At 43.2% G+C, this 14661-nt stretch overlaps 2 protein-coding genes across 6 annotated transcripts in view; one reads left to right on the forward strand and one right to left on the reverse strand.

Moving 5' to 3' along the window:
• The window catches only part of cenpp (centromere protein P), a 452755-nt gene that overhangs the window by 353412 nt on the left and 84682 nt on the right, over positions 1-14661 (forward strand). The window lies entirely within an intron of this gene.
• Positions 152-14661, reverse strand: part of ecm2 (extracellular matrix protein 2, female organ and adipocyte specific) — a 54634-nt gene continuing 40124 nt past the window's right edge. For both annotated transcript variants that reach the window (XM_072472637.1, XM_072472636.1), the window contains 3 exons: positions 11671-11810; positions 10628-10954; positions 152-9712 (listed from right to left, as the gene is read on the reverse strand). In XM_072472637.1, coding sequence (XP_072328738.1) covers positions 9541-9712; positions 10628-10954; positions 11671-11810 — 639 coding nt within the window. In that variant the 3' untranslated portion in view covers positions 152-9540. The remainder of the gene's footprint in view (positions 9713-10627; positions 10955-11670; positions 11811-14661) is intronic.

Genomic DNA, 14661 nt, shown 5'->3' on the forward strand with positions numbered 1-14661 from the left:
ACACTATTCTTCGAGTTCCAGAATTTTGATCCAATAACGATATAGGAAGGTAATATGTTTCCAAGTCAGGTTGGTTTGAGGCTTGGTGCTAGTAGTGTTCTTAAGCACCTGCTGCCCTGTGTTATTAAACTGAGATAAAGTCAACAAAGGAATCAGACCAAAGGATTTAATCTCGTCTGGTGCATTATACAATTACATCAGCCTGCAATCAATATTGTCCCTATTTCCATGTACGACCGAGCAAATTGTGTGTTGCTTTCTCCAACTGTTGATTTTTACAGATGTGTTTGCCAATAGTAATTCCATGCCATTGATAACATCAAAAAATAAATACCTTCAAAATTTCAAATACGTCTTTCTGCAAACTTAAGAGAATGGGTTTGCTAGAAGGCTGCAAGACATAGTAGGACTTAAAATCTTTAACTTTGAAATCAGCCCTTGTGTACTTTTAAACTTAACTTTTTTGTTTTGCCGAATTTCTTACGAATCCAGCTGAGGAGTTTAAAGATACCTAACAACTGGCGAGAAGAAGCAATGCTCAACAGCAGCCAAATAAATTGTACTTAACTTATTAGACCCAATTTATGCAGCGTTCTTCTGGTAACTTAGGGCCTCACAGGCAGCAGCTGCAGAATGGAAACTCAGACATTTGACTTGCATAAGCAATTTGTGGAGAACCTCTTTTCACTTCAGGCCCTTTTAAGGAAAGAATTGAGGTTGTTTATTCACCATGTCCACTACATGCAGTAATAACATAATTACTCTGTCCATAGCAGTCTCACTGTGAGGAATTGGGTACAAGGAAATCCTTTGTCCATTCTCTTAAAATCAATTGGCAGTTTCTGTTCCAGGTAAGGGTTTTATTTTCCTCTTGCTGCATTTGACCCCATTACATTAGTTGCTTTTGCTGAGCTTCTAGAGGAGGGAATGAAGTTCATGAGGGCCATTAAAACAATCTTCTTCAACTAGAGGAATTTTCTCCACAACTGCCAAGAACCAAGGAAATTATTCAATAGATCTCATTACACATGCCTGACCATATCAAAGGAGAGCTGTCTTCATCACCTCCATTTTCCAAGGTCGGTTACTGTAAAATTGTGCATAATATTTATGGGTGGCACAGTGGTTAGAACTGCTGCCTCACAGGTCCAGGGTCCCAAGTTCAATTCCGGCCTCGGGTGACTGTGTGGAGTTTGCACTTTCTCCCCATATCTGCATGGGTTTCCTCCGGGTGCTCCGGTTTCCTCCCACAGTCCAAAGATATGCACGCTAAATTATCCCTTAGTTCGATCGGGTTACTGGGGTTACAGGAATAAGGTGGCAGCCTGGGCTCAAGTAGGGTGCTCTTTCACAAGGGCCGGTGCAGACTCGATGGGCATAATGGCCTCCTTCTGCACTGTAAATTCTATGATTCTATAATGATTTAAAGATTATGCGCATGACCTATCCGAATGGGAACGGAGTCCCGTAAAGCTCGGAGCGCAGAGAAACATCACGCTATCGAACAGCCATTCGAGTTGATCGGAGGCCGCACTTAATCCCAATTCTGCACTGAGGAGCACCGCTCGCCAAGACAAAATGGCATCCCGAACTCCCTATAGGGGGTTCCTTGGCTCCTCCTGCAGCTCCACAGGTCACTGTCCGTGTGAAGTTTGCGCATTCTCCCCTTGTCTGCGTGTGTCTCACTCCCACAACCCAAAGATGTGCAGGGGAGGTGAATTGACCTCGCTAAATTGCCCCTTACTTGGGAAAAAATAATTGGGTAATCTAAATTGAAAGAAAAAAACCTAAAATAACCCAGCAGTCATGCTTTATCCATAAACACAATAAAGGTTAGTTTATGACAAAACTACTGGTGAAAGTTGATTATGTAAAAGTGACAAAGTTGTTAACTAAAATACAGATACAAAGATTAAAATGCAGATAAAGAAAAAAAGGTACTTAAGGATTATATTTAAAATCGGTCTCTGAGATATCATGGTGGCCACGTTACTTGCATTCCTTCTTTCTGAATTGAAGGTTTGAAACTTGAGCTTTAGTTTAGCTGCTGTGTTCACTTGTGAAGTTGAAGAGTCAGAGTTTTCCTTTCTAGGTGGTCTTGACAGGTGGAGCAGATGCTGCGAGTGAGTAAAGGCTACTTTCCTTACTGGAGATGACAGGTACCAGAGCAGTACGGTGGCGCAGTGATTAGCACTGCTGCCTCACGGCGCGAGGTCACAGGTTCGATCCTGGCCCTGAGTCACTGTCCCTGTGGAGTTTGCACATTCTCCCTGTGTTTGCGTGGGTTTCACCCCGACAACGCTGAGATGTGCAGGCTAGATGGATTGGCCATACTAAATTGCCCCTTGGAAAAATGGTGCTCTAAATTTATTAAAAACACTTGAAGATTGCCTAGTTTCTTCCAAGCAGCCCAGGGATGATTTGTTTCTAGCTTTAACTCTGTAACTCCCAATGGCACTCACACCCGGGTTCAATTCCGGCCTTCGGTGATTGGGGAGTTTGTACTTTCTCCCCATGTCTACTTGGGTTTCCTTCGGGTGCTCTGCTTTCCTCCCACATTCCAAAGATGTGCAAGATAGGTGGATTGGCCATGCTTAATTGCTCCATGGTGTCTTGGGGATAGGGTGGTGGCATCGGCCTAGATGGGGTGCTCTTTCGGAGGGTCGGGCCGAATGGGATTCTATGGGGGAAAAAAAGCCTGGGCACTCAAAAGAGAACTGTTGGTTCACCTAGAAACTAACGAGGAGCTGTGGTCAGAATTGTATCCGTAGTCTTGAAAGTACCGAGCCGAGACTCAAATGGGCACAAGAATAAAATACCTACCAAATCTTCTTTCAAAAATGAAAAATTACTCCTTTTGCATCACAACTACAAGAAAATAATTAAATATGCATGTTTACAAATACTGCTTGTAGCGAAGGCTGCTGAGTTGCTGGCCAAATTCCAGACAGACACTAAGTGCTAGAAAAAAAGTACTGGCACATGCTTAAAGGTTCCTGAATTAAACTTTACCTGCAGAGAAAGAAGGTCACCAGTGCAGTAATGGTCGGGTTAAATAGCTTGCCTGTGGAGAAGTGGACATAATATTTGGGAAAGACTTGATGAGGAACCGGTACCAGAGAGTCAATTACAGTCATCAGAGCCTGGGGAAACAGAAGGAAACCAGAAGTGTTCTGTTCAGCTGTAGAGAATTTAAAAAGTCTCTAACACCTTACAGGGGGAGATGGAGCCAATAAGGTTTAGGGAAATAGAAGTACAACTGGAGGAGTTTCTAGAGGCCAAAAGAGGGCGAACCAAGGTAAAGGGTCTTGTGATAGAACTCATAAAAACTAAAGAAGCCAAAAGCAGGCCAGTGATGTTTAAAGACACCAGGTTAGGGCCCATAGACATTAAAGGAAATGGAGAGGCTGATCCAGAGGTCTGGTTAACAGATGCAAGCAGTTCTCAACTTTGCAACATTCTAGTTATGATAAACAGCACCTGCAGCGTTTGTAAATTGACACCCCATTTTGACTTTACAACATCAGTTTTGACTTTACGACACCATACCAGCAAATTCATGCATGCGCATCAGCGTTCTATGCCGCCCATATGGATGACTGGACAGGTCGAACCTTCTTTATTAAGGTTTGAAATTAGTGTTTTATTCTGTTAATTTTTGGAGGGCACAATCGTTGTGATTTTAATGCATTTATACACTTTTATGTTGTATTTAATATGAACTCAGACTCGCGGAACATCAAGGTTAAACAGGCAACTGACAGTGATCGAATAGCTTCATTTTTCTCCCCCAGACTAACCGAGGAACTTGTGCTAAGGCGTGCAGACATCAACAGTCGCCTTAGCATCTTGACAGCGCAAGAGTTGAGAGCATTTTACAATGTCGGGTCCCCCAAAACTGATTTACGGCCCTGGTCGGGAACCAATTGCCTATTTATACCATTGTTCCTATGAGAAGATCACTTCCTACTTACTATTTTGATTTACAACGTGCTTTTCAGGAACCAGTTGTGTAGCAAGTCCGTGAACTGCCTGTATCTTCTTTCCAGATTTAAATAGGGGCAGGAAGTTTCAAAACCAGCAAATGTAGACAGTGAGGGAGACACTTCATCCAGTCAGAGAGCCACAAGGCAGTGCAGCAGAAGCTAGCCAGCACCGGTGGGCAGTAGTATCCCAAAGGACATGGAACAGATTGGGGACAACCCATCCCAAATAACAGAAAACGCAAGCCCCAATAGTAAAAGCACAAGTGAATTACAAGCACAGCTAACACTGAATTATCCACAAAACCATTCCAGGATCAGATTCAAAACACAAATCCACCTGCACCTAGCAGTTTAGTTTCCAAGGCAACTGATAAGGTGCGAGGGAGAACCTAAGCACCTCACAGGGGTTTAAAAACACTACACCACACAGCATCATCTTAGAAATAAAAATCAGTAATGAGTAATAACCTAAATTATCAGATTCCTGGATTGTGGAAACAGCCATCAGAGGGCTATGAGCTTTACATGCAACTCAACAAAAGAATCAGAGTAATTTACATATTACAAGCTTCGAAACAGAATCCAGCCTTGTGAAACCATCTCCCTAATAGCCATCATGGAGTTTGAATTTCCACCAACTGTAAATTGCATTGAGAATCATATATCTGATAGTTACCATTCTTGAAACCTTATTAATATTGATAAACATTCACCCAGATAACACATAACTGGGAATATTTGGAAATGGGAATTCCACAAAGAAACAGAAAGGGAGCCGGAGCAGAGGAGCCAGTAACAGGGAGAACCCCCCTGAGATGTCCAACAGCAGTGGCTGGAGGTGAAGAGGAGGAGAAACGTGAAAGGAGAAGCCAAAGGTGGTGATGCGCAACTAAGATCAAAAAAGGGGGGGAAAACAGGCTGCAGCTGGATTACATTTTTTTTCTCCAAGGTTTCGCCGGAGCGAGGCAACTCTCTGTGAGCTCTCTCCTACAGATCCTGGGCTGGATTCTCCTCACCCCGACGCCGCAATCGCTTCCAGCAACGGGGCGGAAAATCCAGTTTCGCGCATACGGGACCGGCGCCAGTCAGCGATTCTCTGACCCCCGAAAAGCGGCGTACTCGGCCGAGTATCCACCACCTGAGGCGATTTCCTGAGGCCCGCCCCGCTATTATCCGCCTCTGACCGGCCGAATTCCCGACGGCGTGGACCACTCATGGACCCACCGTTAGGGACATTCGCAAGACGGCTGCGGACACAGTCCGGGACCGCCACGGTCGGGGGAGGACCGATCGGAGGGCAGGGGGAGCCTCATTTGGGATTGGGCTTTTTTGTGCGGGCGATCGAGGTCAGGCAAGCGGCCGATTGGGGGCACTATTTCCGTGGTCCAGGTCCACGGTCTGAGTCCGCCATGGAGCACGGCACGGCCGTTGGAGGCCACCGGAAATGCAGGGGGCCGTTGGAGGCCACCGGAAATGCAGGGGGCCGTTGGAGGCCACCGGAAATGCAGGGGGCCGTTTCAGCAGCTGGAGCTGCGAGTTCCACGACAGCTGCCTGCTAGCCCCCTGCAAGGCTCTGAATCTGTGGCCTTTTGCCACCAGTTTTCCTAGCGTAAAAGAGCATAGTTTTCACGACAGCGTGGGGACATAGTCCCGAAAACGGAGAATCCAGCCTCCTATTCCTATATCTTTTATAACGTATTTATAGTATGTCTATGTTTTCATGTATGGAGTGATCTGCCTGGATTGAAAGCAGAACAATACTTTTCACTGTACGTCAGTACATGTGACAATAAATAAATCAAATCAAACTAGCAGTACCAGATTTGTGTGTTGAATACACCTTTGTATGAAGGAAGTGAATATGTACATAATTTTTTTGTTTTGCAAGAAACTATGTTTTAAAGAAAAGTCATCACAGATTTATTAAAGATAGTCAGTAGGGCTTTGTGAGGGGCAGGTCATGCCTCACAAGCCTCATTGAATTCTTTGAGGATGTGACGAGACACATTGATGAAGGTCGGGCAGTGGATGTGGTGCATATGGATTTCAGTAAGGCATTTGATAAGGTTCCTCATGGTAGGCTCATTCAGAAAGTTAGGGGGCATGGGATAGAGGGAAATTTGGCTGTCTGGATACAGAAATGGCTGGCTGAAAGAAGACAGCGAGTGGTAGTGGATGAAAAGTATTCCGCCTGGAGGTCGGTGACCAGTGCTGTCCCGCAAGGATCTGTTCTGACCTCTGCTCTTTGTGGTTTTGTATAAATGACTTGGATGAGGAAGTGGAAGGGTGGGTTAGTAAGTTTACCGATGATACAAAGGTTGGGGGAGTTGTAGATAGTATTGAGGGTTGTTGCAGGTTACAACAGGATATTGACGGGATGCAGAGCTGGGCTGAGAAGTGGCAGATGGAGTACAACCTTGATAAATGTGAAGTGATTCATTTTGGAAGGTTGAATTTGAATGCTGAATACAGGGTTAAAGGCAGGATTCTTGTAAGTGTGGAGGAACAGAGGGAGCTTGGGGTCCACGTACATAGATCCCTTAAAGTTGCCACTCAGGTTGATAGGGTTGTTAAGAAGGCGTATGGTGTGTTGGCTTTCATTAACAGGGGGATTGAGTTTAAGAGCCGCGAGGTTTTGCTGCAGCTTTATAAAACCCTAGTTAGACCACACTTGGAATATTGTGTCCAGTTCTGGTCGCCTTATTATAGGAAGGATGTGGATGCTTTGGGGAGGGTACAGAGGAGATTTACCAGGAAGCTGCCTGGACTGGAGGGCATGTCTTATGAAGAAAGGTTGAGGGAGCTAGGGCTTTTTTCACTAGAGCGAAGAAGGCAGAGAGGTGACTTGATAGAGGTGTACAAGGTGATGAGAGGCGTGGATAGCCAGAGACTTTTCCCCAGGGTGGAAATGGCTGTCACGAGGGGACATAATTTAAGGTGATTGGAGGAAGGTATAGGGGAGATGTCAGAGGTCGGTTCTTTACACAGAGAGTGGTGGGTGTGTGGAATGCACTGCCAGCAGAGGGGTGGAGTCAGAGTCATTAGGGACATTTAAGCGACTCTCAGACAAGCACATGGACAGCAGTAAATTGAAGGCGTGTAGGTTAGGTTGATCTTCGATTAGGATAAATGGTCGGCAGAACATCGTGGGCTGAAGGGCCTGTACTGTGCTGTACTGTTCTATGTTCTATGTTCTATTCCATTTTTTGCCATGTGGTATGGGCATGACATGTACTAGTATATTACAGACTTGCAGTCAACTGCCCACAAAAGTCTGTAAAAGATGGCTGCCCATGTATCACCTGACTTCTATTGTGGATTGAAACCATGACCTACCTCAAAAGGATACAAAGGACCTTTTTCTTTAAACTCATTCAGAAGAATATTGTCAATTGCAAGGGTCTTTCAAACAAAAACAAACACAGATGGCTGGATTCTCCGCTGTCGGGATTCTCCGTTTCGCCGGCATACCGGGAATTTCCTGACAGCTTGGGACTGCCCACAATGGGGAACCCCATTGGAAACCCCCGAGACGGAGAATCCCGGGGGCGCGCCTCACCAGAAATCTAGTGTGGTGGGACTGAGAATCCCTACCAAAATATTTCAAACTCTCAAGATGTGAAATGCACTACACTGTGTATGTAACCATCCACCTGATTTGGAATAAAACTTTGAACTTCTACAAGTCACATGAGGCAGCCACACTTTGTTTTTTAAAAATTCAGCAAGAAGCTGTTCTAAAACAGGGTTTTGTCTGAAAGCCATTGAACTATCTGTGCAGCCAAAGTAATAAACAGCAATACCTGTAAGAGAAGGACTCTCCACAACCTCTTGCAACTTCAAGTTCATCTGAAGACCAACGTCCTGGGAAACATCTTTAACTATGTTATGGGCCAGGGTTTAAAGAACCCCAAAGTGTATCATGGAGTTCACCTGACCCACAACTTTTAATAGATTGTGGTATGGGGAGCACATGGCCCACTCTACAGATGTGGTACAGCAGAAATGGAAAAGTATTTTTTAAAGCAAAACAATGTTTATTCTATGAACTCAAGTAAACCTTTTTAAAACATAGTGAACATCTTAGCAACCATCAATTCAAATACAACCCCCAAAGAATACAACACTAAGTAATGCTTAAGCTGTCCTTTTAACATCCATAAGACTTTTAAAAAAACTTTTAACATAAGTACATCAGGTTAAAGTCACTACTGAGAGCAGTTATTAGTTTTAAATCACCAAAAGATCGATTTACTGTCTTTAGATTACAGAGAGAGAGAGAGAGACTCATACACCTTCTGGCTGTGACTGCAGCTATCCAGCTCTGAAAACTAAACTATAAAACACCCTGCAGCAAACAGCCCAAAACAAAAGTAAAAAGCTGACAGACAGCCCAGCTCCATCCACACTCTGACATCACTGATAAACACCCATTTCTTAAAAGGTACTCTCACATGACAACTAGAAGAAACCTTGCAGCTTTCTGAGAATTATCTGCTTTACAAGACCTTTATTTCAACTAAAGCATCTAAGAAACTGCAGGCCTGGCATGAAAAAGATAATCATAAATTGTATTATTTTACCTTCATAAGAACAGAACAGGAGTATGCTATTCAGTCCTTCAAGCCTGTTCCATCATTCAGTGAGATTATGGCGGATCATCTACCTTCGTCTGTATCTAATTTCTTGTGTGTGTATGTGTATCGAGTGAGCGAGATTTTGCATTTTAAACATCCGGGGCAAGTGTGATAATAAATAAACTTTTATAAAATCTCTCAAAATTACTGTGAAAAGCCCCAGTCGCCACATTCCAGCACTGTTCAGGTACACGGAAGGGAGAATTCAGAATGTCCAAATTACATAACAGCACTTCTTTTGGGACTTGTGGGAGGAAACCGGAGCACCCGGAGTAAACCCACGCAGACACAGGGAGAACGTGCAGACTCCACACAGACAGTGACCCAAGCCGGGAATCGAACCTGGGACCCTGGTGCTGTGAAGCAACAGTGCTAACCACTGAGCTACCGTGCCACCCGCAATACATAAAGACATATTGATCATGGGCAGTACAAAGGAACACACAAATTATGTCCATGACAGAATGAACAGTTTCAAGGGATAACACATAGCAGAGTCAAAAACATCTCTCAACTCTCAAGGAACATTTGTTCTATGATTATGAGGGTTCTGCAAATGGGTTTTAATACTTATCCACATGTCCTTTGTTGCCTGTAATGGATGCAGAGGTAATGATTAACATGAAACTGTAAGCTAGATATCGGTTTAGTGTAAATTTCTTCTTTGTATGTGGGAAACAGTTACACTGTTTTGACAGGAGCACAGATAAATGAGAATATTTAAGTCATCCGCTGCTGCTTGTAGCTACTCCTGCCAGAAGGTCTGATATCCTGGCATTCCACACTCAACTGTCTTGAGCCATTCTCACACATTCACTGCAACTTGCCTACAACCAACTACAACTGAAGTCATATTTCAAACAAAAATTTTGCCTCAAAGTATATAAGGATAAAAATGATTTCCACATTTGGGATAGTTATTTTTTGATTTTCTGTGGTGTCACGACAACACTTGAATATAATTCTATGCAGGAAAAGGCAGTTGGTGGGATTCTCCGCATGTTTATGTAATTGTTTTCAAGATGAAGTGTTCGAATATTTGAATCATCTTGATTATCTGCACTGCAGATGGATTCCAGTGGAACGTTCCTAGTAAAATAATAATTTTGTATTAGTGTATGATTTCCTTTAGTTCAGTCAGCATTTTGATGTCCAACTCCTCATTTGGATTCAAATTATCTTTAGATTGGAGGTGGGGTTCTTGGGACTTTGCACTATCTCGAAAGAAAAACACAAAGATTACAAACTTAGCTATTCTAAGATCCAGATAGAAATTTCCAGAGGTCCAATCGATCCTCTTTGGGGATGGATTACTAATAACATATAATGAGAAAACTTGAGTCTTAGAATAGCACAACTGAACTAATATATGGGAAATACTAGCCAAAATGTCTATATATACATTTTCTGATATTGGTTTGTTTTTACATGTTGTAAGATATTGGAAAGATAAATGTATATGGATTCTTAAAATCAGCTTACTATCTTTTGGTATCAGTTTACAGGGGGAAAAAACTTTTAATATCACATTTCTCTAAATTGCTCCAAATTACTTTGAACTGCCTTATACAAGCAAACATGACAACCATTTTGTTCAGAAAAAGATCCTGCATACAGCAATTTGCTGAATGACAAACAAGTATGTTTATTTTTGTTGATATGAATTGAGATAGGTATGACAGAACAATAACCTGCTCATCAAATGGGATCTTTAATATGTACCCAAACAGACCAACTGTTCAGTGACATGTTTGAAACGCCACCTGTGCAACACTACTCAGTGTTTGCTAGATTACAACGAGGGATGGGCAATAAATGCTGGCCTGACCAGCGACACCCACATCATGTAAATTAACAAAAGAAAAACATGCTCATTTCCTGGGCAGGACTTTAAAGCACAACCTTCTGACTTAGATATCATGCTTTTCATCATCAATGATTTAGTTAACCCAAGGAAAATAGACCTGTTGGCAATAGATAGTACCTTAAATGTTTTTCTGTTACCTGATTAAGTTGTCATTCAGCCTTAGAAAGTGAAGCGCCTTCATTTCAGCAATTCCAGCAGGAATTCTTTTCAACATATTGTGATCCAAAAACAGCTCTCTCATAGTATTGTAAGTGCCAAAGAAAGAAACTAGGTCAATTTCATTGCTGGTTAGTTTGTTGAAAGAGAGATACAAGATTTCTAATCCTGGTTCCATGTGAGCAAACACGAAGCCTGGAATTCGCTGAATCTGGTTATGAACAAGTATAAGATACAGCAGACCTTTGGGTAGGTGTGATGGAACATGAATTATCTTGTTGTATGAGAGGTCCAGATATTCCAGGTTCCTAAATGATGAACAGGATTTTTTATTTACTTGAAATACAATTTGCTTAACTTTATACTCTTCTACAATATGCAAAAAATTATATCCTTTTGAAGTCAACGGTTAAACTAACAGCTAATAATCAGAGACCCTTTCACTACTTCCGTAATTAAGCTATAGCATTAAAATATCTAAAATATTGGCATTTATATAGAATTAATGTTATTTCCTGACTGCCTTATTTCTAATTAATGTGTCACTTGCTGTACAATATATTAATATTTGGTGTTAAAGAGAAACACAAGAATTGATTATTGAGTATTGACTATATTAGGTTAATCTCGGACAGCACTGTGGCGCAGCGGGTTAGCACTGCTGCCTCATGGTGCCGAGGTCACAGGTTCGATCCGGCTCTGGGTCACTGTCCGTGTGGAATTTGCACATTCGCCCCGTGTTTGCGTGGGTTTCGCCCCCCAAAACCCAAAGATGTGCAGTATAGGTGGATTGGTCAATCTAAATTGCCCCTGAATTGGAAAAAATGAATTGGTTATTCTAAATTTCTTTTTTTTTTTAAATTGGTGAATCTAAGAATTACATTCACGTTTGATAATCACTGGAATGCATTTTTGCATATTGCATTACTCAAAAAAACTTCCGACTGAACCATCTTTATAATGCTATGTAAATAACAGCAACAATCAATAGTTGTAAATGTTTAATAAGAATCAAAAAACTCACTCAAGCCTTATCCAAGCAAACGGTGATATCCTGATTTCGTCGAGCTTATTATTGCTTAGAACCATTACATTCAAATTGATTGTTTTATTCAAACTAACATCAGTTATTTCTTCGATGTCATTGTGATCAAGGTAAAGCTCCTGCATTTTAGAAAAACAAGACACATTTCATATCAAAAGAGGAGGTTTTGTAGCTTTACAGGAAAGTTATATATCATGCAGGGTGCTTGCAAAAGTAACAATTCGATAGGTTTTGTCAAACTATTAAGAAGTCTTGTGGCGCTGTGGTAGCGTCCCTACCTCTGGACCGGAAGCTCTAGACTTGTTAGTTATAGAAGGTGTATTCATAACGTAGCCATTAATTGATAATTAGCCTGTAAATCTTTCCAATATGCCTGATGGCAGGCAGTAAGAGTAAAAACTTTCCTGGTCAGCCATTCTACATAAGGAAATGGCAAACTACTACAATAATTTGCCAAGCATAATTCTGGATCAATGGTTAAGGAAATGAATGCATGGATTCCAATCCGTGGAAGTCCATGATCACCAATGTCCTCTTCGGCATGGTACCTTGAGGAGGAAGATGCTGTGATCATTACGATGAAACATATGTTTTGGAAATGATATAAACCCCGAGACATTTGCGAACCATACTGCACATCAATTACCCTGCTGTTTTGTATATCCTAGTAATAGAATCTAATTATTGAAAAATTGTTAACAGATGTGGGTGGATACAAATAATTTGAAATGGCAGAATGTAGTAAATGAATAAATATTTTCTAAACTTGGCTTTCGGGACATGGGAATAATACATATAAAATAAGGGCCTGACTTCTCCGTTTGGGAGACTAAGGGCTGGATTCTCTGTCACGCGAAGCCTGAAGTGGGTTTCCCATTAGAACGGATGTTTGGGCATCAGGGGAAATCAGGATTGGCACCCAACACGATGCTTCAACCCACCCCCGCCGCCAGAATCAAGGTCCATGACCATCCACCAGTGGGAGGATGTAAATTAATGCAAATGAGTCTTAATAACCCATTTGCATCCATGTAGCAGGCCCAGCACCAGTGTCTCCGACCCCTCTCTGGTCCCTTGGGCCGGGAATCATGTGGGCACAGATAACGTCTGGTATTTACCAGCATGGCCCTGACATGGTAGAACTTTCAGTGGGCCAAGGGGCTAACCCCTTGGCGAGTTGCCCCCAAGGTCCATCCGAGGGCCACCTTCTTTCCCTCCTGTCCCCCCACCCCACAATGCACCACCCCTCCTCTATCAGATGCCCCCCCCTGGAACCCCCTTAATAGGGAGACCCCTACCCTAGGACCCCATGAATAGGGAGATCCTCCCTCTGGGACCTCCTAACTTAAGGAACCTGCCTCACAGGCCCCCCCCCCCCAACTAGAGGGACTCCCACAGGGCTCCCCCAACTAGAGAGACCCCTCCACAGGGACCCACTAACCAGAGGCACCCCACAGAGACCCCAAACTAAAGGGAGTCCACACAGGGACCCCCTGGCTAAAGGTATAAGCACAGGGACCCATTGACTAGAGGAACGTTCCCCCACACAGAAAATAGACCCCTGCTGGAAGCTGGAGATCAGTCCAGATAGGGGCGGTGAAAAGATTACAGCTGTAACACTTACCTGGAGGCTCCATGTGTCCATTCCGCGAAGGGGAACAGCTCTGACCTGTGTTTCAATTTCATAGATCCATTAGCCACAAGCCATTCATAACTTTCTAGTAGTGGGCTGTGATTGACAGCTTCCACATTCCAGCTGTAGCCTTGCTTAATTTATCTTCCTTCATGGATCAGTGACTAAGTGGTGAAACCCCAATGTTTACAAACATTGGCCACATCAAAGAGAGGCAAGTGCATTCCAGTCACACGCTTGAATGATTGGAATGCACTGAGTCCTTGGAATGCACTTACCTCTCCGCCCAAGATGAATCAGCACTGATTTGCGTTCACGCTGGAAGCGCAATTCCAGAAACAATTCCCTAACCCTTGCCATGAAAATTTATGCATGGCAGGGATTACGAGGGATTCCCTCATTTTGAGTGGGCGGCCCAACAGCAAGGTCTGGTGGCTGGGCTTCCCTTCCCCTCCGTAACGCAATTTTCCACCCACCATCGCCACGGCATTTTCTCCACCCCTCCCCCACTATATGAAGGTGACCCGACACCCCCAGCAGGGACCCCCACCAGAGACCCCCCCCCCCCATCGGAGAGACCCCCAGTAATAGAGAGGCCCCCATAAGGGAGACCCCACCAGAGACCTGCTCCCATAAGAGAAATCCACCACCAGAGACCCCACCATTGCAGAGACCCACTTCCCCCTAATGGAGACCCCTTCCCTGTAAGCCCCCAAAAGAGAGATCCCTGCACCGATCGGCACCAATCTTGTATTTTTCCCGACTCTAGATTCTCCGCTGCATCGGGAACTCCGCTGCGGGTGGCAGAGAAACCAGCCCAAAATGTTTGAGTTTCCACTCAACAATTAGATTTTGGCAAACAGATTTAGAGTTATAATTTAATTCAGATACCACATTGTCCATACAAAAGATCAGTATTTTTCTAACATAGCATATGGGTTTAGAACTATTTGACTGTCAGAAAATACATACTTTTTAATGTAATAAAACTGTATTTCATAGCATCTGTTATGGAAAAAATATTCTTAGACTTAGTCTGGCGTCAAATAATAGATGAAAGTAAGATTCATTTCATTTTAGCCTAATTACTTACATTTCAGCATCTGTGTCAAATAAAATCAAAGTAAATTTTGGAAAATTACTTCCTGATTTATGATCAGTAACTTGACAGACAAAAGATGAGCGAAAGCCATCATCAGCTCCTTTTTTTAAAAAGCTTTCCAATTAAGGGGCAATTTAGCGTGGCCAATCCACCTACCCTGCACATATTTGGGTTGTGGGGTTGAGACCCACGCAGACACGGGGAGAATGTGCAGACTCCACACGGACAGTGACCC

Source organism: Scyliorhinus torazame, chromosome 13 (genome assembly GCF_047496885.1).
Source record: "Scyliorhinus torazame isolate Kashiwa2021f chromosome 13, sScyTor2.1, whole genome shotgun sequence".
Classification (NCBI taxonomy): Eukaryota; Metazoa; Chordata; class Chondrichthyes; order Carcharhiniformes; family Scyliorhinidae; genus Scyliorhinus; species Scyliorhinus torazame.